The sequence below is a fragment of the Ixodes scapularis genome, unplaced genomic scaffold (assembly GCF_016920785.2).
Source record: "Ixodes scapularis isolate PalLabHiFi unplaced genomic scaffold, ASM1692078v2 PGA_scaffold2__306_contigs__length_199485367, whole genome shotgun sequence".
NCBI classification, from domain to species: Eukaryota; Metazoa; Arthropoda; class Arachnida; order Ixodida; family Ixodidae; genus Ixodes; species Ixodes scapularis.
Window position 1 is genome coordinate 92,121,276 of NW_024609857.1, and position 26,486 is coordinate 92,147,761.

At 45.3% G+C, this 26,486-nt stretch overlaps 1 protein-coding gene across 5 annotated transcripts in view; it reads left to right on the forward strand.

The window, feature by feature from the left end:
* The first annotated feature begins 11,792 nt into the window (after nt 1–11,792).
* The window catches only part of LOC8024827 (transcription factor GATA-5), a 132,064-nt gene continuing 117,370 nt past the window's right edge, over nt 11,793–26,486 (forward strand). For 4 of the 5 annotated variants that reach the window (XM_040499678.2, XM_040499679.2, XM_040499681.2 and 1 more), the window contains exon 1: nt 11,793–13,226. In XM_040499678.2, coding sequence (XP_040355612.1) covers nt 13,135–13,226 — 92 coding nt within the window. In that variant the 5' untranslated portion in view covers nt 11,793–13,134. Of the gene's footprint in view, nt 13,227–16,495; nt 16,656–26,486 lie in introns of those variants that run through there. The other variant, XM_040499685.1, reaches the window with a different exon arrangement.

Consider the following 26,486-nt stretch of genomic DNA (forward strand, 5'->3'; position numbering starts at 1 on the left):
CGACTGATGCTGTCTTGTAATCATACGTCATGTGCACTGAAGCTGTAGGGCTGGCTTCTAATCCGAAAATTTTCCTGGTAGCTCGGGCATGTATTGCTTACGTGGCTGTGCCTTTTGCTGTACCGTTGACTTGAAAGCTGGCAACAATTTTTGTTTGCTATCCAAGTCTGGTGATGCTTGCAGTTCACTTTTGAGAGCAACCAACCATTCTATTCCTTCAAGTCACTCAGGGGCATTCTCCCTCAAAGTTCGAAATTGTGTGCTTCGTGGATAGGACACAGAAAATTGGTGTCAGCAAATTTTTAGGTATTGTCCTTGGACGACAACCGACACCAAATCCACTGTCACTGCATCGCCGCTCACCTGCTTTGTCGTGCTTACCTCTTGTTGAGGTGATGGACATGAGGAGCTTTGGGGTAATCAGGGATTCAGAATCTTCGATTCAGCACCTTCGGCATCAGGGACAAAGGTCGCCGAAGGTAATCCTTAATCTCCCGTGGTCGCTCCTCGAGACGTAATTCAGGGTCGTTTGGCACGAACCCTCGCCGACCAATTCATTGGTACGGGCTGCTTTGGTAGACATGGTCGGCTTCATGCAGTGGTAGCAAAGTGGTTTTCGGTCGCACCTTCGCATCACCTACGTTTTCCTCGGTGTACTTTGTTGAGCACAGTCCTACACACGATGTCGGGAATGCTTCGGCGTTAGAGTGTCTCATTGAATTGGCATTGAATACTAAGGGGCAGCCGGTGGCGGTCGTCGTGCCATTGTGGTGTAAGTTGCCCTTGGTTTGTCAGATGCCGCTTTGCTCGCAGAAGTCTCGGTTGAAATACCTGTCAAACTTGTTCCGAAACAGTCTCGGCAATCAAAATAAAAGCCGGGCAACTGATGGCAGGAAGTAGCTTCCTGATCTCCTCACAGACAACGTCGTGGGTGATGTCGTGGATGCCTGGGAGGCTGGCGTCGAAGTAGTAGCTGGACAACTCGAGTGTCGAGACGCCGGGAAGTTGTTCATAGTGGCAGCCTCGGGCATGCAGTGCACATTCTATGTTGGAAGCCTCAGTGATATGAACACTTCGACTGTTGTTGGGGGGTTGCGGACAAGGCTGCCGATGGTGTTGTCCCTCACGTGAGGCGCATGGGATTCTTAGGTTCTTGTCTTCTGTAGCATCAAGGTCGGCGTGGGCGTGGGCGCTCAATCAAGCGCAAAACATCCTCCACGAGTGCGGTGGCGCTCTCATTGCGGCAGTGTCCTGGACAGAATCAAGAATGCGGCTCTCTCTCGTTGATGTTGGCTGACGGATGCGCGCTTCAGCTTGATCTTGCAAACTTCCCATGACGTTAAGGAGGATCCATGGTTCTCAGACCAGCGCCGGCAGTTGCTTCCACGAGAAGTATAGGTTCTGCAGGAGCTGGTTGTCTGTCCACCCAATGTGGCGGGCGACACTGTCATATTGTTCAATCCAGTCCTTGACGTCTTCATACAGCTTGCGTGAAAAAGCGTCGGAGTGTGATTTGCGACGGGCATGCAAACAATGGTGGGAGGGGACACGGTTTGCTGCTACAGGTTTGTCATTGTTGGCTTAGTCAGCTTCGGATTTTCTGACAGGAGACCGAATTCCGGTGGTTTTTCCTGGTAGCAGCAACTGGCTCGGATTTCAGGTGCTTCGTGGTGTATTTCCGAGGTTACTCCTTGTGGTACTCGGTCGTCTTGCGGTTGTTCTGCCAGGCTCGGGCCAGGACTTTGCCTACGGCTCGACAGGGGTATAAGACGCAGAATAGTCCGCCAGCCGTGTCCCATTATCGGGTAACTCGGCTGAAGAGCTGCCGGGTTCACACAGAGTGAAGGGCTACGGGTAAAGTGCCCAGCACCTCCAGCTGAACACACGATTACAGCTGAGCATGACCTGCAGTGTCCCAGAATAGTGAATATTGATAGAAGATAGGACTGGAACAAGGATCCGTGACAGCATAACAAAACTAGCAGAAGAGAATCTATCCTAACCACTGAAGAAGCTGCATTGCGCTTTAGTGGCATTCCGTCCGAATAAATCCTCTCCTTCGGGGTTTGGCGACTGCCGTGGACGAACTGAACTGAAATGGATGTGGGACCACTTTTCTGGTAATGAGCCACTGCAGACTGTTGCCACAAAGCGGCGTGAGCTGGGTACGTAACACGCTCGGTGAAATGTCCGGACAGCTTGCAATTCGCGTAACGAGTGTGGATGAAACGTTTGTGTTGACGAAACGTGCGACAGATCAGCGCGATCAATGCCAACTGCAACACCTGTGCTCCGTGAAAGTGCACCTCTACGCCGGAACAATTTCGGAAGCAGCACAGCATCACCTAAAGCATGGCACAGGAACTACCAGCTTGAAGGCAGCTCTTCGGTGCGCCGCACACCTGTGCTCCGTGAAAGTGCACTTCTACGCCGGAACAATTTGTAAGCAGCACAGCATCATTCAGCACGGCACGGGAACTACCAGCTTCAAGGCAGCCTTCCGGTGCGCCGCACAACCGAAGTGAGCCCTCGGTCATTTGATCGAAGCTGCACCACGATTGCACACCGCCAAGCACGACTCACGCAATTTCCGTCGCTAAACTGTGTATCCAAATATATTGCACACGCTTCACTGCAAACCTCGAAGATTCCGATGGTCAACGAGAGCACAGAAACGTCGCCTTAAATTTTATCCTAGCGGTATCCGAATCAATTCGAGGTCCGAGCAACGTAGGTCAGATTGTCTCTTCCGTGGCAATATCCCGGTCGGTCACCAGCGAAATGCACACCGTTTCTCCGTATTTTCACGTTATACCTACGTCAAACACCACGCTGAACTCTGAACTCGCTTTCGACCGGCCTCATATGACGGCTTCCGGGTCTGAAATCAACTCGCCGAGACGAACGACAACCAACAAAGCATCCGACAAGCTCCGGCCCAGCTGGGGCCAGCCGCTGCATGGGCGCTGCCATCTTTCCTGTGACGTCACGTATTTGGTTTGGTCATGTGACGTGTGGTCAAATTTGCGTACAATGGCAGCCTCCTTATGGGGGTCACTTTCGAGTGCAGACCGGAACCCCGGTTTATCGCTCTAAGCCCCTCTACCTCGTTGTCGTGCCTTAAGCTCGTTTGTTTGCAGTCACACAATGTTGAACACCAAGATACCTTCTCTACAGATACTTCTTCCCTCGCCTTGTGTTTGCGGTGATAGACCCTTCTCGTGTGTAGGCTTTGGGCTTCACGGTAATGTGCTGTGCATGCAGCTCTCAACTGCCGGCAGCACTGGCGTCGGCCGACAGTCTTTCGTGAGCTAATGGCCCGTGGAAGAGGGTCTTAGCAGACAACGCGAGTAAGCACAAATACAAAACTAACCAAGGTAGGAACAGCATTACTTTCTATACCTTACGATAGAGCTGCACCGCTGTACAGCCTTCGCCGTTTGTAAAAAAATGTCTCCTTGGAGCTGATATCGTGCGGCAATGCCGCTATAACGAAGACAAGCTAGCTCAATTTGAGCTCAGGTTCGTGATCGTTTTTTCGTTTCTTTTGGAGTTCAAGTCACTGTAAAGAAAATTAAAACTGAAGCTTTTTTTTAAATATTTACGTGCGATTTTGCCATATCTAGAAAAATGAGCCGCGTTTCTGCATTATTAACAGAACTAGAATAATTGCTAAGCATATGTTTCTTATATATTCATGAAATTCATTTAAAGATAATAATTTTGATATATATTCCGTCGTTTTATATGAAGCAGCTCGTTGGTAAATAATGTGTGAATATTTTTCTAAAACGTGTTTATTGAATGTGCTTCGCAATTTTTTTTTTTGCATAAGGATATTTTATGGTATCTTTTTTTTTTAATATTCTGTGTACATGTCGTAAACCTTTTATGAAATAAGTAGAACAAACTTTCAGCCTTTCCACTCTGGTGAAGGAGGAAGACCAGCGAAGCTGAACAATGGTGGAAATAAAGTAATGGTCGGCCGCAAGTCGGCAAGTCAGAGCGGAAAGGCTGGAGAGGTTGCCGCCATCAATGATCGACGGCGGCAACCAGACAACCGGAAAGCTGGTTGTCTGGTTGCCGCCATCGCCCATAGATAGCGGTAGCTCTTCAGAGTTTGGTGTCATCATTTGTTTACTGACGGACACGATCCTGGGGAAACTAGCCCTTAAGTGCTCCGCTGTAAGAAAATAGTACTACGTGCATGCTTCCGTGTGAAATTGACGGCTGTGCAAATTACCGTGGTGAAACCTTGGCGATTTCCACGCCTCGAGCTTCGAAATTGTATATATCAGGAAGAAAATTAGCTACGGCGTTCGAATATAGGAGGTATTCACTGGACGCCATATTTGAGGCCGATGTTTAGAGCGCATGCTCAGAACGCGCTCACATTAATAGCCTGCTAAGACCGGCAACCTTGTTGGTGCTAAATGCACGCTCCAAAAGGACTGCGGAAGCTCGCCTCCAGCACGCGCTCAGCAGCAGCGCACACGGATATGGCCGCCAGTGAATACTCCCTACTGGCGGCGAGATGTTTTGGTGGCGCCCTCTTATGGTTACTTTTTGTGACGTCATTACCTTGTGAACAACAAGTTTGAAGGTGTTTGTAAAGAGCATGGTGGAAGCTTGAAATCATAGCACTCTTAAACGAACACTGCCAACACCGTAAAAATTGAAGTTCTTCCATTGCTCTTATTTCCGTCGATGGGAAATCCTTTGCTGACGTCATATTCAGTATTCGGCCTATCGTGGAAGACCGATCACAGCGACGCTTTCGATCGCTCACGTCGCCAATAGCATGAATGCGCCTCTCAAGAACATGGCTTCAACATATATTTTTCACATCAATATATTAAAAAATATGATTCGGACCATCATTGCATGATCTGACGTGGAAACACCCAGCCCTTTTCGACGAATATGTAATCTACCTGTTGTGCACCCTTATCAAGACATCAGCGGTTGATGAGCACATAAGCTAAACAAACAAATGAATGAATAAATATAAATATTACAGGAAGCATTCACTGGCGGCCATAGCTGTGTGCGCGAATGCTGAGCGCGTGCTGATGGCGAGCTTCCGCGTGCATTCCGCACCATGAGATTGCCTGTCTTAGCAGCCTATTTATGTGAGCTCGTTCTGAGCATGCGCTCTATACAGCGCCCTCAAATATGGCGTTCAGAGAATACGCCCTATACTTGGGGACAGCTTTCTGTCGCAATGCCGTCAGCTATGGGCTGCCATGCGCTCGCGCACTTCGTGCACCGATGAAAACTGTGCACGCGCTTTCGTCACTTCTTATGAAATCCCACTGAAAGTTGACCCCGAGTATAGCTCGCCTAACATTCCTTGAGGCTCCCTTGACATCGTAACTCGAGAGGGGAGGTTCACACGAAAATATATTCACCACCTTATTTCTATCTATGTTTTATACATTTTGGGATCTCTGTGTAACTGATACGGCTGGTACTAATGAAGCAAACCAAGATTGCGGTAGCGTACTACTTATCGGAAGCACCAGCCAATGTTAGCCATCGGTGTTTGTTAGCTACAGTCCATGTTATGCAGTCATGGGTAAGTTACTTTTAAAAAGTAATTCGTTACAGTTACAGTTACTTTCAGAAAAAAGTAGCGAAGTTACCGTTACAGTTACCCCAACAAAAGTGTAACTCGTTACAGTTACAGTTACTTTTAAAAAGTAACGACGTTACTTTTCAGTCACTTTTCTATATCACAAAAAAGAAATTTAGAAGAAACTAGAAAATGCCCCTCACAATGTTTTATTGCATAAAGCTAAAAAGTACGCTTTTTACTTCATATTGTAACTTAGCAGCAGTTGCTTCTTGAAGTTAGTGTTTGAAAGTTTCCACGCCAGAGTAGTGGCGCAAATCAAGATACGAAACATGCGCAGTGCTGAGTAGTGGCGCTAATCAAAACACGAGACATGCGCAGTGCCCTCCACGTATATTGCTGTTTCACGCTTGATTCACCCGATTAAAAAGCGTTTACACAGAAAGAAAAAAACCACAACATAGATAGTGCTTCAAGACACTAAGATGTAAGTGTTCAGTCACAAAGTACAAGCGTGTGCGTAAAGATAACTAGATATTTTTTTTTATAAAATCTACACGTGGCTATATTCGGGTCGTGACTCGCGAGAAAGAACGTATTCACAACTTTGTGCAAGGCCATTTTGACACTCGAAATGTCGGAATAGACGATTTGGAAAGTGTAAGGAATGGCTGAATGGCACCCTCGTTCAGTGATATATTATTTATAAAACACTGGAAAGTAACGACAAAAGTAACGTCGTTACTTTCATCGTTACCTCAGAAAAAGTAATAGAACTACAGTTACAAGTTACGTTTTAAAAAAGTAACTCGTTACAGTTACAAGTTACCAAAAAAGTAACGAAATTACAGTAACGCGTTACTAGTAACGCGTTACTACCCAAGACTGATGTTATGTTGAGACGAAATATACGACGCTGGTGGTTCAAGTCAGCACAGTTTACACTTTTTTATTGCTGTTGGTATAGTGGAGTATTCTAGGCAGCAACTTGTTCGATTCATTGTAAGACCTAACTTGTAGAGCTGATATATTTTTCTTGCTAGTTACTTCTACTTCTATAACAGGTATTAACAAACATAAATTGTCCGACAGAGGACAGAATAAAATCCAGGTTTAATATAACGTAACCTAATTTTGGGTCGTTATGTATTTTTGTTACCCAGAGTTTTTTTATTGCGTCATATCTCACAGGTCTCAAAAACACATTTCCCTTTAATGTCCTCTGTTTTTTAGTGAGATTCTGCGATTAGGGGGCAGACACTTACTGCGTAGTTGAAAACCCTTTTTAAGGACAAGGTAGCGTGTTCACAACAAAGATTCTAACTCGGAACCGTAACTTCCAATGCAATTGGGTTGGTAAAATGTAATCGACGCACTAAAAAAGCTGTTTTTTTTTTCGCGATGGCGTAGGTCAGCCTTTGTGCAGAATGGTGTCTTTTGTTGGTGCCTCGTGAGCAACAAAGATACTTATTAGCCAAAATTGAAAATTTTCTAAATGTATCTAATGCTTCGGGGTCGACGTGCCAATCCAACGCTTGAGATTGGACACGTTTCAGCACCTTGGTGCCCCTGTCCGGTGACCGCATGATTTCGCCAATAGCACCAAGAACCTTTCCAAGTATCCCTCCCCTTCATCCTTGGAAAAAAAAAAAAAAGAGGACTGTGAATTAATCTAGATTACTTGGAGATCTTTTGACGCGCAACCAAATGCTCGGTCACGAGCCTTCTCCATAATAGGCCTAGTAAACTTACGGGCTCCTTGGCAGGTATATGAACTCGCCAGGTGTAAATATATACACCGACTCATGCTTACAAACAACCGGAAGGCTCCTAGCGGCACGCCACTGTCGCCGCGCATGCGCGATGGGGTGTGTGCAAGAAGTGCCTGGTTCCGCATCAACAAACCTCTGGATTGTGATGTTGGCGTCTGTGCGAGTCCCCGTACTCATTTTCGCGTTAGAATTGTTGATTCTACGTCCTCCTAGCCATGTCTGACTACTTTAGTTGCTTGAGCGAAATTAACAAGGCTCGTTGCATCGCCGCACGCCACAGTAATTAAACCTTCGTCTAATTATTGCGGCATGCGGCGATTAATTCCGCGTGAACGCCGCAGAATGGACGCTAAAGCCTGAGTGATCAGATTCTGCTCGCTATTTTCCATCGCGACGTCGCAAGGCTGCGAAAGCGTGGCAGGTAGCTGCGATGCTGGACGTCGAAACTGAAAATCGCGAGCAGAATCGGGCCATGTGAATCAGGCATAACAAGTTGGTGATGGTCATTGGTAACAATGATCAAAAGCTCTTTGTATCTACTGTTTTCACCGAGCCTACTTACCCCAAACAACCTTCAAACTTAAAAGCCTTTCGAGGACTGCACTTCTTATCGCAACGTTTGGTTTACTGGCCGCTGTCGTTTGAACAGGCAGACGGCAGTTTGAACAATCAGACGGCCGTTTGAAAATGAAGACGCACTGAACGTGGTCCGCGGGCAGTCCGGACAACTTGACGATTTTCGCGCGTTCATGTTGGAACAAAACAAATAAATATGACGACCATAAGTACCCGTGAATTCATCCCAAAGTGCTTCCCGTATAAGCAATCGTGGTTCGACGTTGTATGAATGCCCTTTTCAAGGCCCCTATTTACGTTCTCAGACGAACCGAGTAGGCAGAAAACACATGAAACCTGATCTTCACACCCTTTCCGGCACTTTTGGTACGAATTCAGTCCTGGCGTTTTGACGAAGGGGCAGGTTTTAGTCTGGTTTCTTCCAGAACAACACAGAAATGCCCGTCCCGCATGACGACTTTCGCCCCCCATCTATAGACCAGGCCGACGCCTTTAGCGGCTAAGCTTAGAACTATACTTATAAGGGCAAGAACACAACTTATTTGTGTTTCTAACACAGTGCCCGGCTGACGTATACCGAGCGCTGACGTGGCATTCATGTCCGGTCTGTGCCCTGCGCTCGATCGAGGTGCGTGACGTAGAGTCCACAGACCTTGTGTCGGGTGAACACAGAGCTCTGCGGCGATCTCGGCAATAGATTGATGAATGGATATGACTGAACTGTTTGAATAGGGTGGCGGCTTGCGCCACCTATAGCCAACGCTTCAAACAGGCAGGACAAAATGGCCCCTATATTTCGACCTTCTTGCCAATAAATAAATGCCAATCTGTAACTCGGCACTTTTAATGCGTTCAGATAGAAACCTATAGGTTATGCCATCTCACGGTAGCACTTAATCACAATTGTATGGTAACGTGTAGTTACGACATAATAATTTTGTGCGGACACTTTTTTGGTATCCCAAACAAAAAGAGAACTGCAGTCCGCACACATCTCTGAAGTGGAGCGATTCATTCCGAACAACACAGAGAACTACGATCGAAGCAGACTTGTACGTAACGGGTTACAAGTAATGGATTACTTGTAATCGATTATATTTTACTATAATTTTGTAACGCTTCAGTTACTTCCTTTAAGGGGTAACGATCCATGCAATTGAATAACTTTTTTGCTGTAATCGATTACAAAATTACACATCGCAATTTTCTTTTTTTTTTTTTTTTAAGGGGCGGACGGGAGGGGTTAGATGTTGTATAGTCACTCAGTTCTGGGCAACGGTCAATTTTTTTTTATTCGAAATCACTAAGCAAGGGACCTTGAGGATAAGTAGGCCACTTCACTATGCTTCGTTTCCTGGGTAGTTCTTTTTTTGGTACACAGGAGACTACGTCTGGGTATGAAAGACGACCTTATCCAGCCTCTTGTGAGTAGTGTATTTTAGGGCTGGGCAGAGACACTTCAAAAAGTATTCAGGAATACAAATACTGAGATACATGTGCTTTAAGGCCAAAATACAGATACTGAGATACATTTGTCTTTTATGCAACAGGATATCCCTAAGATACTTCCGCAATAACGGCAAAAAAGTATTCCAGAATACAGATACAGATACTCGTAGAAATACATTTGTTCCCGAACGGTGCTGCGTGGAGAGGGTGCAATTCGTGGCAAATGTGAAAGGTAATTTATGCTTGTGCTCCTCTTTTTGTGCCATTTTATGCACTATCCATTACCTCGAACTCTTTATCTATCACTAATTACGCTAAAAAAACATGCCACTCCCGTTGAACCTTATAGTTACAGAACGGTAAAGACTGCGTACCATGCTTGACAAATGTCGTCTGCCCGAAATAAACCCTGTTTTGCCGGGAGGGCGCATCTCAAACTGCCATATTATAAGGTTCTGAGTCACCCGTAGTGGAGGGAGACTCGACAACAGGGCCATACTTTTTCTCCACTCAATTTCTTTACAGCGTTCGCTCCGCTAAATTGGAAAGAGTGGAGGGCTTTGTGAGAGGAGTTGATTTTGTTATTCCTTGCAAGTAACCTTCTTTAAACCACTTTTTTTTTTGTTGGTGACTGAGATGGATCATATTATAGGGCAGGTTCATCTTATAAATTCCGATGCAAGTTGCACCAAACAGATGTTTTTATCCTTTAAATTTATCTGAAAAAAGGGCAACACATGTAACGAGATGCCTAAGTCGGGCAAAGTATCGCGATACACGAGATACATTGCAAATGTATTTCACTACTGAGATACAGATACATTTTACAAATGTAGTTCGATACAGAGATGCAGATACTCGAAAGCATCTCTAAGATACTATCGCGATACTGCCCAGCCCTGGTGTATTTAAACAGCTCTCTTTTTTATTTTATTTGGTTTTGTTTTCAAGAGAGGGACGGGGTGTGTTGCCGTCACTCACTCAGCTGTAAGCAAAAACAATCGAGGCTTTCTTTTTTTTATTCGGAACAATTGAGCTACCGTACTAAAAAAGTTGAATGAAAAGTAACGTGGAAAGTAATGATTACTTTAAAACAATTTTTCGATTACTTTTTTGAGGCTGTGATTTTAATTGTAATCGGTTACTTTTTACAATGAAATAATTGAAATTGGTTACTTTTTCCAGTAACGTGTACAAGTCTGGATCGAAGCCACCTTTGTAGTAATGTCATGCCCGGAATGACGTCTCCCATGCGCGCAACAATCGGGTGAGGTGATCCACGGAAGAGCTGGGACATATTTTGCCCCTGCCGACCGACAAGGAGATTCACAAGGTACATTCGTCGAACAGTCAACTCTGGCAACATGTAGATAATTGTGTCAAATGGTTTGAGTCTTTGCGATGAAATTAAGAAGTTGAGATGGTATCGGTTCGGCTTATGATATTCCGCAGGAGGATAAAGAAATTAATAGATTTCTACACTCAGCGACACAATAATTGTTATCAAGTTAAATCTAAATAAAACAAATAAAGACGCGCAAAGTAAAAAGAAAACAATTTAAAGTAACTGCACCTCTGTGTCTGTATCCAGGCACACAAAAAGTATCCTAATACTTAAAAAGCCATAATCAGGATGCGGCGGAATGCGGTTATGAGTAATCACGATCTGCCATTGTTAAGATGTCAATAAATATATCAATCAGATCAATATTTTTATCCTTGGAACAAGAAAAACACAATGAGACAAATGGTCTTTATACTGAGGTAACACTTGGAAAAAGGCCAATTTCATTTGCTTGCTATCGGGTTAAGCACCATCCAAGTAACTGTAGATTTATTAACAAAGCTTAGAGTTCACCGAACAAAAGTGCACGTTATAGGGTACTGCAAGGTTTAGTACTCTTCATGCTCCTTTTTCTGATCTATATCGTAATAGGAGTCTTTTTATTTAATGACGGTTTCAAAGCCCGATTTTTTGTTGGACGCATTCTACGAGCTTCTCAAGACCGAGATTTTCCTTCCTTGTATTTTGCGTGACAGAAAATGATTGCGACAGATGGCCTCACGTCGTCGATAGCTCATCAATCTCACACATATGTTGTGGCCGACTTCTACAACTTATTAATTTCACACAGTATAAAACCCTAAACCAAATAAAAAACACACACACAAAATTAAAGCAATCACAACACTGTTTTTTTTTAGCAAACGTCCGATTATTTTTTTTTTCGGTATACTCGAAAGATTTCTACGCTAAAGTTTGTCATCTTGTCTTATGAATTTGTTGTATTGCTTATTGCTGTGTATTTATCTTTTTTTTTTCTTATTTCGGCCATTTCTTGTGCTTACGTTATAATATGCTAGGCCAGCAGTAAAGTAATAGGAAAGCGAAAAGTGCCCCATGAGGGCTTTCCTTAAAGCCAACCTTAGTCGACTGTTACCTGGGAGAGTAGAGTGACAAATTTTTTTAACGCTATCGACCGGTAATGGTGTCACAAGACGGGTCCGTTTCAAACCTTGTCATTAAATATAATCCCACAGCTGCCACAAAAAAAATGAATGAAGCGCGGAGTTATTAAGAAGCCGGGAGTGTGGTGTAAAACGTCAAATTTATTATTAGAATTTTCCCCTGTATTTGCTTCATAGTGTTTGTTATACGTTGTTTAACCAATTCGTTGAATGTTCACATGCCGTTCCCATTGCGACGCAGTCGTTAGACTAATTCAGGAAGCGCGAGGACAAAAAAAAAAAAAAAAAAAAGGATGGCGAGCGGATAGCACACTTAGCAGAGGATGAAAAGTAAAAGTCGTCCTGCTGGGCAAGCCTGTTGCCTACTGAAAGATTTGCAATAAGACCGATGCATGTTTATAATACAGCCGAAATGTTCGTTCGGAGGCTGTCGTCGCCCTTGTTACAGAGAAATGCCATCTACAGAAAGCATGAAACAAGAACTGCCAAAAACGGTTACGGGTTCTGTGCAGCGATAACGTTTCGACTTGTTTGTCCTGGGCCCAGGCGTGGGAACTTTGGAACGCTCACTAAAAGATTGTGCAATGATGTCAATTACAGCTCCGCTTTGCGGGGATTCTTTCTCTTGTATAAGCAGTTCAATGCAAATTGGCTTGTGCTCAAGCGATAACGGGACTCGAAGCTTCATACAAAATTAACGGGTGACGGGTGACGCAGTAGTAACGGAAATGCAATACTCGTTGGGCATTTAAGATTTAAAGAATCCGCTAACGTGGTACGGAGAAACCTGACGCATTGCGAGTGAAAAAATTTCTTGTAACGCGTTACTTCCATCACTGTCCTCCCCGCCCAATCCCAAAGCCCGCTGACGCGGGCACTACAAGAAGGAAGACGCCCCCCTGGGCATCGAGACAAAGCTCGAAGCGCACTTGGCCGTACGACCGCGTGCAACGGTCCGTCCACGCCGCAGTCTGGGCGGCCGAGAGCCCAGCGTTATCGCCAGTCGCCATGCCAACACGTGCAAACAGGGGGGAACCTCACCGATGTCCAAAGGTCGCTGATAGCCGTCTATCTCCTGTACACATACACGGGCCGGCGGCGGTCCACTAGGCGGACCAATCAGCGAGTGGCTCGACCAGGCAGGAGCTGTCGGCCATTTTGAGGGCCCCGGCATCCACGAGACTCTCCTCTAGGCGCCATAAAGCCACCCGTGGGTCATCACGTCCTGGGGAGACTCCCGCTGCACTCTGACCACAGGAACCATCGTCGAGAACCTCGGCTTCTGAAAGGGACATGGAAGAACCGCAGGTTCCGCAGGCGGGGCTTCAACAGCACCAGCAGCAGCAACGTGCAGGACTGAACTCGGCCGAGCCTTCCAACAGCTGGTGAGTTAAGTCCTGATACGGATAATCAGAACCGAAAGATTACGCACTTAATGGCTCCTTGTGGGCCACTGGCCGAGCCACCGGTTTAGTAGGATGGTGCGACCCACGGTTGGTGGAATTATAATCTGCCCGGGGTCCCCGATATCCCCCGATCTTATCAGCCAGGGGCCTTATATTGGTGCTATTGGGAGGAGGGGAGGTGGTTATCAAGGTAAAGTATGGTTATGCGTTTGCGAAGCCGTATCTTGTTGCTCTTGTCGTCGAATATCCGGAGCTAAGATAGAAGTGGACAGTTTTATTTATTAAAGCCCCTGATTCCGCGGACAACATCTGCGCGAGTGTGTGCGACGGCTTCCGGTCAGCGAACTAGGCTTGGCGTGTCGATCGACGTTTTGCCGACGTGGAAGTGAATTGTGTGTTGAAGTCGTGGAACAGACTGTCTTTGAGAATTCACAAGGAGTGGGTGGAGCTTACAACACCTCTAAAGCAAAAAAAAAAAAAAAAAAAATTGTGCGAATCAAATTTGTTTATGAGGAATTTAGCAACGCAGAGTGACTGTTTACTGCAGTATCCAGACGCCGGGCTGTTTTATTTTTTCACGTATTTCAGTGAGTGTGATTTGACTAAAATAAGTGGTTGACTGACTTTGCAACGGTATTCGTTAGGAGAAATATACAATGCTTTCCACACTTCGTGACAGAAAGGCAGCATTGGAGGCTAATATAAAAACTTTGAGATTTAAATAGCAAAACCAATTTTTTTCAGAAACATTAAAGCACAAAACGTTATCATTTATATTTCCCTCAAATATAACAATAATTATGTTAATACTGTAGATACACATGCCATTTCGAGTGACCCCACCTTCGTTACTTCCATTATATGAGGGATCAAGGTGTGGAATGGAATGTAGACTAGTATATGTTATGTAGACTATATTTAGTCCACTTTTTGCACTATAACATTTTAATTACTTAAAGAATTGCAACTTCTACATCACTCAGCCAATCTGAACAAAATAAACCTATGTTTTCAGTCAGGGAGTGAACAGTAACCGTGTAAAATAAAGGGGAAGTTTGCAAATGTAAAAAAAAAGGCCGTAAACGTTATGACATCGGAAAAAAACCTTTTCCCCTGTTAAATAAAAAAGAGCCACTTATCGGCGATTATGGACAACCCAACAAAATGGTTTTGAAAAAAAAGTAAGGCTCCTGTGCTTCACCTGTCATTTTAGAGAATTTCAAGAATGCAACTTTCATATTGATCATCATTTTAGTATAGAAATGTTGCATAAAGCTAGAGTTCTCGTTGCAATTTTAATCTGACCTCTTCAAAGTTGCCACTAACGGTTTTCCGAAGTCAGTAGTTTATGATAGGCGATGGTACCTATCCACCTCAATATGCAGCACGGATAAGAGGGGAACACACGATTCTTTTACGTCTTAGCGCATGCCGTTCCCATTGCGACGCAGTCGTTAGACTAATTCAGGAAGCGCGAGGACAAAAAAAAATCCTTCGACACTGATTCCAAGGGAGTAATTGTTTTGGAACAAACATATGAAAATTAGTAACTGCGCAATCCTTCTTTGAAACCCCTCTTTATAAATTCCATCCTGTGATGTTTTAGATGCACATACGCCTGCTGCTTTTAGTCAGCGTCGTTGCATTTTCGCCTAAATATAGATACCAGTTAGTATTCGTGCTTACAAAAACCTTTGAGTGTTTCTTACTAAATAAAAACGCATTTTTACCATCATAACCTAAAATAAATTTACAGTTTTTTAACAACCTTGCGAATCGAGTTGATTTTTATTATCAACGTTTTAACTTTGCAGATCAAAGCGGTATAGATGTTCAAAAGAGGATCCTGTTGCTTTTTCTTCACAGCTTCTCTATTTAGGCGAATGAGATATTCGGTATGAGCCGATATTGCATGTTACACCTACCAAATTGGTTAAATCCAACACTCTTTCTAACATGGTAAGAATATATTAAAAAGAACCTGTTATGATACAGAATCCAGAGTGATATATGTACATATAGTTATCAAAAAACTAGTTTGTATTCAAAATGCCGCTGAACTTTCAATGCACTATTTGGACTTGCAAACGTCGGTTCAATGGTTACTCTCAATCCAAGGAGAAAGGTAAGGAAATACGGAAACCCACACAGGTAAGTGTATTATACCTGCTTAAAAACTAATCCTTAAAAACCTTGCGATTTTGATTACAAGTAATGCCACGCAGCGTTCGTCGCCATGCAGCTCTCGAAAATATTTCGCCCTGGTTTTTAGCCGCGCCACGTGTCGACGTTAGCTTTTAGAAGAGCGCAAAAACCTCACGACATCGTAGGAACATAAGCATTTTCTATGGTAAAGTGACTGACAACTTTTTAAAATATTTGCTACAAGGACAAAGCGCGCACACCCAGGAGGTTCGAAACACAAGTCTCGTTTCGAGGTTGGAGTTTAGAATGCACTGCGGTCCTTGGGGCAAAGGAGGGTCATCATTGAGCGTCTGAGGTGTAGGGGTGTAGTACATAGTCCCGTTTCGTCTGGCCTACTGCACATTTGAATAGGGGCTAGCTCTCAGCTTTTCTCCTTCACATCTTTACCGTGGGGTGGTGTCGCGTCTTCCCCTTGTAATTGCAAATAATTTTGTGAATCGTGCGATGATGGTTGGTATCCGTACCAATCAGGTCGACCCAATTACTTCTCTAGTATGCATGCATGTAGACTGGGCGACACTTTTAGCGCGATTACGACATTGGCGCTTTCCTGCACTTTACTCAGACATAGTATTGATGAGTACCAAACTTTACCGCTTAGGTTACTGCCAAAGATGTGGACTTTCCACCACAGTGGTAATTTTTCTATCAGCCGTTCAGTTTTAAGACGAAATCAATAAAGACTGCCGATCATGTTTTCGCACTAACAGTGTCACGCTGTGTGTGCAGCAATACTTGGATAGGGGTTAGCTTGCTACTTCGCTCCTTCTTGTCTTTGCCGCTGACTGACGTTAACTCCTTCGTAATTGCGAATATTTTTGGTGAATCGTGCGATGGCCACGGCGCCATGAAAGTGGCGTCTACTCCTTTACTCCCCCATCATACGTGCAAGTACGTAGGCAGTCTCCATTGTTGGTCAGCTGAGGAGACACACGCATAAAAAGAAAATGTCTCCGGGGTCCAGGTTCCCGGACCGAGCGACGGCGCATCCCTTATCGGCGGTCGAAGCCAGCTTATCGCTGCTACCGATTGAATCCATACCATTGTTCCCGAGCGCGAAGCTCAGAACAATGAAAGCTCATTTGTAACCTTGCGACCAAAGCCAAGGGTTTCTCGCAAGTGCCACGAGTTGAGCGCACAAAAAGGGTCCTTACCGTCTCGGCCACCGACACGTCACCCAGTCTACGAAAGAAGCCGACCCAGGTATAGTTTTTGGGGAGGGGCGATATATGCTCGTTCGCCCCCAGAACGCAGCGGAAACTACGTGCTTATTGTACCAGCCGTACGTCTACGTTTCGCCACGTGATCACACTGCCATCCGTACTCATGCTCAGGCAGCGGGGTCGTGCAATGAAAGGGAGGCGGCTGGTTGGTCCAATAAGCACGTAGCTCTCACCGCACAGTCAGCTCATGGCTGAACGGAGAATATGATGTTTTGCGCAGATCTAACGCTTGGCGTCACCTTGTTCCGAACGCTTCGTCCCTGTATTGAGTATGGGTACTGCCCGAATTCGGAGTAAATGTGATAGGTCCCCGTACAGCAGCTTTTGTGAAGCTCTCGAATAGAGATGGTGCTGATGGTGCTTGCCTGACGTGATGCTTTCACTGCTCATGGAAAAATTTCACGGGTTAGGGCTATGGAAGTTTAACCAGAATAAATTTACAATGAAAACAAAAAAGAAAAAAAAAAAAAAAACAGACGGGGATGAAAAGCTCTTAGATGGTGAAACGCGGGTTGACAAAAGTATAATCAAAAAACGCAAATGTCACAAGCGTTCTGCATGAAGCCAGCGGTTCTGCGGTTCGTCGTCTGGATGTCACAAGTTTGCTTGACTGGAGCGCCGCCTATTTAAAACCGGGGGCATTTCGCCAGATTAAGTATGGCCACCTCTCAAAGGAGGCCAGACGGATAAGGCGGGAGAGGATTAGACGACAAGGGTCGCGGCCACCATCTTGGACTGTTTGAACATCATGAGCACCTGCGTACCCCGCTGCATTCAGCTACATCGATGGTAATTGCGACCTTCAGGAGAATTTTTTAAAGACGCCGTAACGATTGCGCGTGAAGATACGACGACCATTATAGTTGATATATAAAACCTTGCCTTCGTTGAAACTCAGGATTGCGTTTACGTTATTTTATGTAAGAAGCTGGCGGTCATGAAACGCACAGTTCTACGTTAACAGCTTTATTAGACATCACAATGTAAGTGAGTAAGCTGCTAATCTGCTACTACTCGGAGGTTGTTGGTCACCTAAACGTAGACTAAGTCGTTTTTTTTTTCATTATAAACGGGTATTGCCGTTTATAAAGATTATAATTATAATCTTATTATATTATAATTTATAATATTGCCGTGTTTGACTGATGAGACTGGGCTTCGCGGACCCCTAGGATGCCTTCGCAGACCCCCATTTGGGAACCACTGCATTTTAGAAGTGGTGGCATTGTCCCAAGTCGAGAGACCTCAAACAACGTGACATTTCGGAATATGATCTGGCTGCCATAAATAGTTAGTTTGTTTTATTGTCAGCTAGTAGCTTTTCACGACGACCTCGACGCACTGCTAAAATCCTTAGCAGAGAGAGTATGCCTGTAGCGTGGCACACACACACGCACAAAATATATACATGTATTTATTACTATTACCCTAAAAAAACGATTTTGGTATGGAAAGAGTCAAGTGCGACGGGTCAAAGCGAGATATTTTTGAGAATGGCAGTTTTGAAAAGGGCCAGGTGAGGAGGGCGAAACGAGAACGGGTTCAAATGAGGAGGGTTGGAATGCGAAAGACGAAACGGGAAAGGACCAAATGTGACAGGTCGAAGAGAGAAGATCTTCTTGAGAATGGTTGTTTTGAGAAGGGCCAAGTGAGAAAGGCGAAATGAGAACGGGCTCAAATGATAACCACCCCTTGGCGGTACACCTGGTAGTAAGCTGCCTACCAACCATCTACGTGATACAAAAAAAGAAAGAAATAAAACGGTTAGGACACACACGAGCTCCTTGTAGTCTACTATCTGAAACTGTGGTGAGGTAAGGCAAATAGAAAAAAAATCTTTAGTCCTTTTTTTCTGTTTTCTTCACTTTTGAAACGTTTCGTCTTTCCTTCACACAAAGTGAGGGCTCGTCTTACATCGTAATAGACCACATTAAGGGTGAATAGACTCTCGACTGTGGCAAATGTAAGAGCTTTACAATAAACTTGCCTCCAAAGTGGTACACACTAATAGCCTCGTCCAACTAGAGCGACAAACACCGGTTTTTGTCCGACGACACCACAAAGTTCCGTGTCGCCGATGTTGTCCCACTGCAACGACCGACACCCGCGACAATCGCCGACAAGCGCCGACAAACGATCGACGACGGGCGAGTTCTTGTCTGTCGTTGGACTTGAGGCGCAGCAAGCAGTCCCACCGAGGAACATCTCTCGGAGACAAACTTAACCTCCTCGCCCGTTTATGCCTTCTGTTGCCTCCCTTCCCACCCTTCTACCCTTCCTCCCGGAACGAGAAGCCCATGGCGGCCACTCCTCGTTCCCGGCCCCGCAGTTCCGGTCCCTCGATTGCATGTAGTGGTCGCGGGCGCGGCTTGGTGGCTGGCTCCGGGCGGTCGTGTTGTTTTGCTCGCGAAAACTTGGTGCACGAGGTGGTGCTTCAAGACGCCGAGGTCTACACCCCTGCATCAGGATGGATATACCCATGTACGAGGACTGACCAAAGTAAGACCGCTCACCACGAAGTAGGACACGACGTTCCGCGGCAAGCCATTCCGGCAGACGAGAGACTTGTCATCACGTTCTGTGATAATCGCGATGCCCTATTGTCCACCAAAGAGCGCCGGTCCTCGATCATTCGAATATGAAGTTATAAACATCCTCAAAATCAGGGTGAAACTCCGTGGGGTTTACCTAGAATGCCTCGAACGGCCCAAAAAAGGAACGATTCGGGTATTTCTAGTTCGGAAAAAGTTTGGTGTCGATTGTCACGACTGTTTACGGAAAGTCGCCAACGGCAAATGAAGAGAAGCGGAAGCTTTAATCAAGAAATAAAGTAATCATCTCCACTTTCACCGTGTTTGTCGGCGCGTTTTATGCCCAAAGAGCGAAACACGAAAACCGCGTCGCCAGACTCTGTTTGTTCGTGTATTTTGAAGTGTTTTGTTGACAACCCCAGTCCCACTAGGAAACAAGTTTCCTTGCCCCCGTGTTCTGCATCGTGTCCGCCAGGTGGGACGGCGGACTCCGACAAACAGGCTGTCTGTCGGTGTCGTCTGTCGCTCGTTGTCGTGTGTCGCTGTCGTTTGTTGCTGTCTGTCGCTCTAGTGGGACGCGGGTGTAATAAAGAATCTCAGGAAAGGTAACGATCTTCTCTTTTTACAGCGGAGCTGTTAAGGGCTAGGTTCCACAGCATCGTGTCCGTGTATGTCGACACAAAACTACCTGGACAGCTACCGCCATCTATAAGCGACGGCGGCAAGCACACAACCAGTATGGTTTCCGCCGTCGCTTGTAGGTGGCGGCAACCTTTCCAGCTATAATAGAAGAATGGATAGTTGGGAGCGTTGGTGGGGATTCATCGTAGGAAACAGCGCGAAAAACAGACGACGACGAAGAAGAAGCACACAGTGTATCGAGTACAGCTCCGCTGGTTTTCCTTCTTCACGAGAGTGGAAAGGCTGAACGTTTTTTTTGTTGTTGTTTCATTTTTCCATAACTTGTTGGCTTCGATTTCTTTTAAGTGAGTATCTCTCTTAGCCCACATAGAAAGAGATCGGGATCACGCGTCCAGAGGGTGACGAGAAGGACAACGAAACGTGGAAAAGGCCTCGTTAGGGTGGGCTAGAATGAAAGGTGGGATGATCGAACGGGCAAGAGAGGTTTCCCGATTCATGTCTAGAAAGCGCAGCATAATCGCGATGCTGGAAGCAAAGTCATCTTGCACTCCAAGGCTAAAAAAAACAAAAAAAAAGCATGAAATGCTTTTTAACTTTTCAAACAAAACATTATCCGTCCGTCCGTCTGTGGATTACCCGCCAAATTTAGTGAGGAAACTGAAAGGCTTTTTAGGTTACGTGATGTCAATTGATGTCACGTGACCTGACGTCATGGAATATATACACCAATTCAGTTTCCCCGCCAAAGTCGGCGGGGAAATTGACGTCACGTGACCTTACTTTACGGGACCTATACACCAATTCACTTTCCCCGCTAAATTTAGCGGGAACTTTGATGTCACGTGACCTGGTTTCACGAGACGCATTTACCAATTTAGTTTCCACGCCAAATTTAGCGAAATAATTGACGTCACGCGACCTAAACACCAATTCAGTTTGCCCGCTAAATTTGGCGCAAGAATTTATGTCACATGACCTATACACCATTCTAGTTTCGCCGCTAAATATAGCGGGAAAATTATACGCCTCGTGACCTTTGTAAAATTATTTTATTCCGCTCTGTGGAGGAGAGTTCCGCCGTAAATAGGCCTTATATCTTTTTGTATGTTTTGCCTGCTTCGTTTTTGTTTGAAACTCAATTTAGAAATAACAAATCTTTGTTTTCGTTGTGGCTTGGGGTGTTGAAAGGTTGGTTTTCATTACCACTCAAAATGTGTCAAATATGAAACAAAGAGAAAGGAAGAGAAAGAGAGAGAGAGATAGAGAGTGGAAAGAGAGTCCTGATGTCTTTTTCTCACTGTGTCAGCTAGTTCCATATCAGTAGTGTACTGAGATCCAGCGAGGAAAACAATAATACATAAAAAATAAGTTAGGTCTATTTTGAGCATATTGGTCCCTTACGTATATATATACCGAAGAAACGCCAGAAAGATAAGGCGGAGTGGTGTAGTAGTTAGCATACCCGACCAGGGGTTTCCCCAGGAATTGAAATTAAGGGGGTTGTCTACATTTTTAGGGGGGGGGGGGGGGGGTTGGGGGGGGGGGTGAATTGAGATTAGAGGGGTCGTTGCGAATTAAGGGAGTGCCTTCAGAAAAACAAGGCGGCAGACTTCAGATCCATGCTCCACCAAAGACCCTGTCCTTCGGTGGCTTCGTAACCTTTGTTCCATTCGATAAGTACGGTTTATTCATCTGCATATATTCGACTATTTCCTCTTTAGAGACCACGTACGACGATGAAAGTGGCCATGATAGCGTGAAGCTTAGATTGCAAACTCGTGAGCGAATATTTTTCTAGAAGACTGTCTTAACAACAACCCTCATTATCGCAATAGCACGATAGATTTATTTACGCAGAAAAGAGCATAGAATAAGCCCCGATGATATTGCCAATACATTATTCATCGTAGCGCCACCAAGGAACAATTCAGCAATAAAGAAGGGGTAAGGGGAGGCATTATCTTTAAAAGAAAGCGGTTAGCTTAGCAGATGTCGGAGGTTCAGGATGTAGTGCGTCCCTAGGTGGTCAACAAAAGGTCTGGTATGCTAGAGCCATCTAGCGGCACGTCGGCAAACCAAGATCACTTTCTCTTCAATCTCTTCTGGCTTGCACACAGAGCGATACAGCACGTAAATCCTACGACATGAAGTTGACGTCCGATTTGCTATATCTCTTGGCAGCTTTCACTCCACTGAAAGTTTAGGTTTGGACTCTAGCCTATTTGTGAAGTCGTGTAATGCTATAAATAGCGAAGCGGTAAATCAATTAGCTCAGATTCTGCAGCTAATTTGTTCCCCTTTCATTTCATAAAAGTAGACTCGCTCCAAAGAAAAAAAGAAAACAAAAAAACAGTGCAAATGACAATTGCAGAAGTGTATGTTGAATAGATTTTTTTTCATCTTTAAAACAAAACGTGGTGTAGGTGCAGCAGTGCATAACAAGCTAAATTAATAATAGTGAAAACAGGAAAAAAAGGTCAACAGAAAGAAGACCCACTCAACCAGGCATGCGCCACGCAAGCTGTCTCATCACAAAGGGGCGTCCGCTATCAACGCTCCACTTACCCGCCCCTTGCTGTCGAAACCGAAAGGAAAACAAAAACAAAAAGACAATTCTTTTTCTGATAATGCTACCGATGGTTCTCTGACACATTGTGCTCCGTAATTAACAATGTGGAAGGCCTCTATCACTTTTCTCATCATCTTATCTCGGTGCCTTCCTCCAGTGTTGGCGCTAACGCGTTACTAGTAACGGCGTTACCAGTAAAGCCTTACTTTTTTTTTGTAAGAGCGTAACGTATCCCTTGTAACCTACTTACATTATTTATTTCTAGTAACGGGTAACATAGTTACGTTACTCGTTACATATTGTTCCCAATACAATAAAAAAGATTACTCTTCAATTTTTTTGTGCTTCTAGGCGTCTAATTAAAGGATGGTGTGCACAAGCATGTCTTACAGTGCACCGGCAGGTGCCCGCCGACTATGGCTCGCAGGGAATAGTTGTGCTCTCTGAGCCTGTCATTTAAGTACCTAGCGGTTTGTCCTGCATAGACCCTACTACAAGGGAGGGGATCCTGTGTACAACACCCGATGCGCAAGTCACAAACGGCATCGCATGCTTTTTGCTACGTCTGTTTATTGGAAGCCTCTCAGCCATCGAGTCAACCCTCGAACCAACTGGGCTCATTCTCTAGTGGCCGGAAAGTTCGCTTGAGGGTTAACCCAGAGGCAAAGGGGCTTAAGAATAAAGAAATAACGGAATACCAAAAAGCGTGCAACACAAATTCTGAAAAAGGGCAATGGCGTGACGAGCGACGTTCTGCAGGTATAATGTTTAGGTCTATATAGAAGATGCTTCTACCATTACGTCGACTTTCTGCATTCTACCACGTACGCCATGACAGAATTTCTCACGGTGTTGGAGACTTTTACCATGTCCCGCAGCATCAAAGGCCCACTAACAGAGCCTTGCAAAAGGCTACAAACACAACAGCAAATCCGAACGCAAGGAATCGGAACTTCAAGTCGTAAGCGAAATACGAAAAAAGAAAAAGAAGAACGCGCGTAAACAGACGTGTATCTGCAGTCCTGACGATGCGGCAATCTGGATGATACGTTCTATCCGACACTGATACCCCCCCGTAGTACGCTGTCGTATATTTATAAACACGAGCTTAATCTTGTGTGGACTGACACGATGCGTTCTTAAGGATGATAAACCAAGATTAGGACGCAAGGATTGATAGCGCATTTCACATCTAATCGCAAAGAATTTTCTTGCACGCGATATTAGCCCTGCCAACGATACCACCAGCTGCAGACGCTGCGGTGATACGGAGCGTTGTGTCATTCATAGCCGCATGCCGCTGGTCCGCCTGCGTGCTGCACCGCCGTCAGTTTCTGTCGGTACACCACACATGCACTGAACGGCCTGCCAAAGTCCGGTCAAGCCTTGAGAGACTGCCATGGGCTATGAACTGTGTGGTCGGAAGAGAACGCGGTGTCTCAAGACGACAAGTCCCTCTTGAGCAGAGGGACGGTCTAGTAAAATGGTACTTGGCCAGACCACGCACAGCTGCTCGCGGGTATAGGTACCCGGCAACGGCCAGGCGGCGCCAGCAGGGTGAGAGCGCACTGTTATACCCTATCTTGTTGTAACTTGGCAAACGGCGAACGATAAGCCCCACATTGCGTGCCGAATGCTTCGAAATGCGCGACGTATACGAGCGCAACGCACACATATTGGAGCATGACGCAGCGAAAAGCCTGACAGTTCTTCGGAGTTGAGGCGCGCTCCGGTGATACGCAGTCACGTTCCGATTGGCCCGCCAGGGCCGTAGCTTTCGCTCTACTGGCACGTTACGCGATCACGGCTTCCTGGGATACCCAGTATTTCTTGCTTCGGACACTAGGCTCAGCGGCGCCACCAGAGTAATAGCTCACGTTTGAACTATGCAGCCGCCACTCCCAGGGGTACCCAATATTTCTTGCTTCAGTCGCTAGATGGCACCAAACCAAACAGCATTGCAGGTTGCCTATACGTATTTCTATGGTAATCATGCACGTTCCTACCAATAGGCAGGTGTTTTAACGTCGAGCTTCCCCTGAACAGGTTCTACACAAGCAAGCCTGCTCTCGTAAAAGATGACATTCATAACAAATTGAGGACAAGCTGGATGGATGCTCCAGCAAAACGCTGATGAGAAATTGTGTCTACTTGAGTATCTTTAACGCGCGAGTGCAATCTTACCTACATGGCGTTTGCTTATGGTTTTGTCAAAGGGCGAACATGTGAGTCGATATTTGAGCGAGTGAACTCAATTTGTAGACCGGCCTTTTTGCACTCCAGTCAGTTGCTTTGCCAGAAGATATCGATGCACAAAGGCCTTACGGACTTGAGGAGAACGTCTGTAAGAACCGAACCCGAAGAGCCAAGTTACCCGCACAACGTCTGTGCGGTTAACGTAAAAATTACTCATGCAGAAAGAAGGTATTTGAACGAGTTTCTAAAATACTCCAGGGTACTTTGCCAGTCGATTTCATATGAATCATCCTTTTTTTTTTTTTTGGCGTTTGAAGCGGAGGCGTAGGTTTCCAGAGGACCATGGACTCGGAGACATGTGACTGGGACGTGAAATCCCATGTGTGCCCGAGCATACGCGCTTTGGTTTGCACTCGAGATGCTGCTGCCGCTGCTGACGCCGCTCCCTTATCGATAAGAAAAGCGCATGACGTCGAGGCAGCGATGCTCGTTGGAAGCTCCGAATGTCCTTGCCAGAGGCGCACTGCCGCCCGTCACCCGGGCACGAGGCCACGTGCCAAAGTCCGGCGCTCGCCCGCTCCGCTTGGAGACACGACCGAGATGCATAGCTGGCCGTGCACTTTAGGTCCCTGAGAACGCGCGCTTTCCTAAATCGGTTGCAAGCACGACTTACTGTAAAAATATTCTAGTCAAACAGATTATCGCGAAGTGAGGCAGATGTGTTGATAATGCGTTAACGCCAAATCTTAAGATTCGAGTAAAAAAAATAAATAAGAGCTGTAGACAATTGCAGGCTGTGATAAGTATATCGGTTGAAACCGACATGCACTGGTTTCTAGACATGTTCTCTGCAAGTGACGACAAGATATTCATCGGTATGCTTTCTTTCGTCGTCATTTGTTTGTGGGAGTCTTAGGTGAAATAAATATTGAGCGACAAGACTCAATGGGATATTTGACTAAGTTCGGACATTGGCTGGAGAGGTCAGTGCAGTCACCAGTGGTGTCACTATGCCATTTGTTTATTCAAATAAGAACTGTACCAGAGTGTAGAAACTAAACTAGCAGTCGATTCTGGTTCAGGTATTGCAAAGTAGGGAAACAATTGCTCTTCTTGGCGAAGAGAATATTTAGCTTGAGACTCTTTTTAGTACGGTCGTCGTGTATAGGAATGAAGCCAGTGAAGTGAGAAGAAAAATTGCGGAGATTTTGATGCATGTTCTGTCTGGTTGACTATTTTCAAATACTACCGCATCACGGTAGGCGTACAAGTTGAATAAAGTGCCACAAAGATTGCTGAAGTCCTATTTACTACGTAACTTCGCAATGTTGAGATGAGTGCGGACAGGCAAATGTGGAATCCAGGTTTTCATATTCCTGTCAGTGCACTGTAAAAAATACCATGGTTGATGGTGTCCTATTTCGGAAGCTGCATACACCAGGCTGAACACTATACTTTACTGTGTGTCTCTTAATACTAGGAATTTCCAGTCTCTTGCACAAATTACCTGAGTTCTGTGTACAGAACACTGCAGCCATGATGAATGTCAATTATGCATCAATAAACAAGCCTAAAATGAGATATGCTTTGGAGATACCAAGACCATGGAACAATGCTCCTAACAGCTTACGTAATATCCCGAGAGATAGCTCACCTAAAAGTGAGAGCAAATCGGGTGAAAATGAGAAGTAAGCTAACTTTCGGTGTGAGTTCAAAAAGAAATGCTACTTTTGTATTCTGCATCCAGCAAAATTTGTGTTTACATTGAGGTGCAATGGAACACAGACAAGTGTTCTTCACAGTCAGCAATGTTTGTTCCGCCGTAACTAACTAGCCCAATTTCGGCCGTGGTCACCATAGACCAGGGCACTGC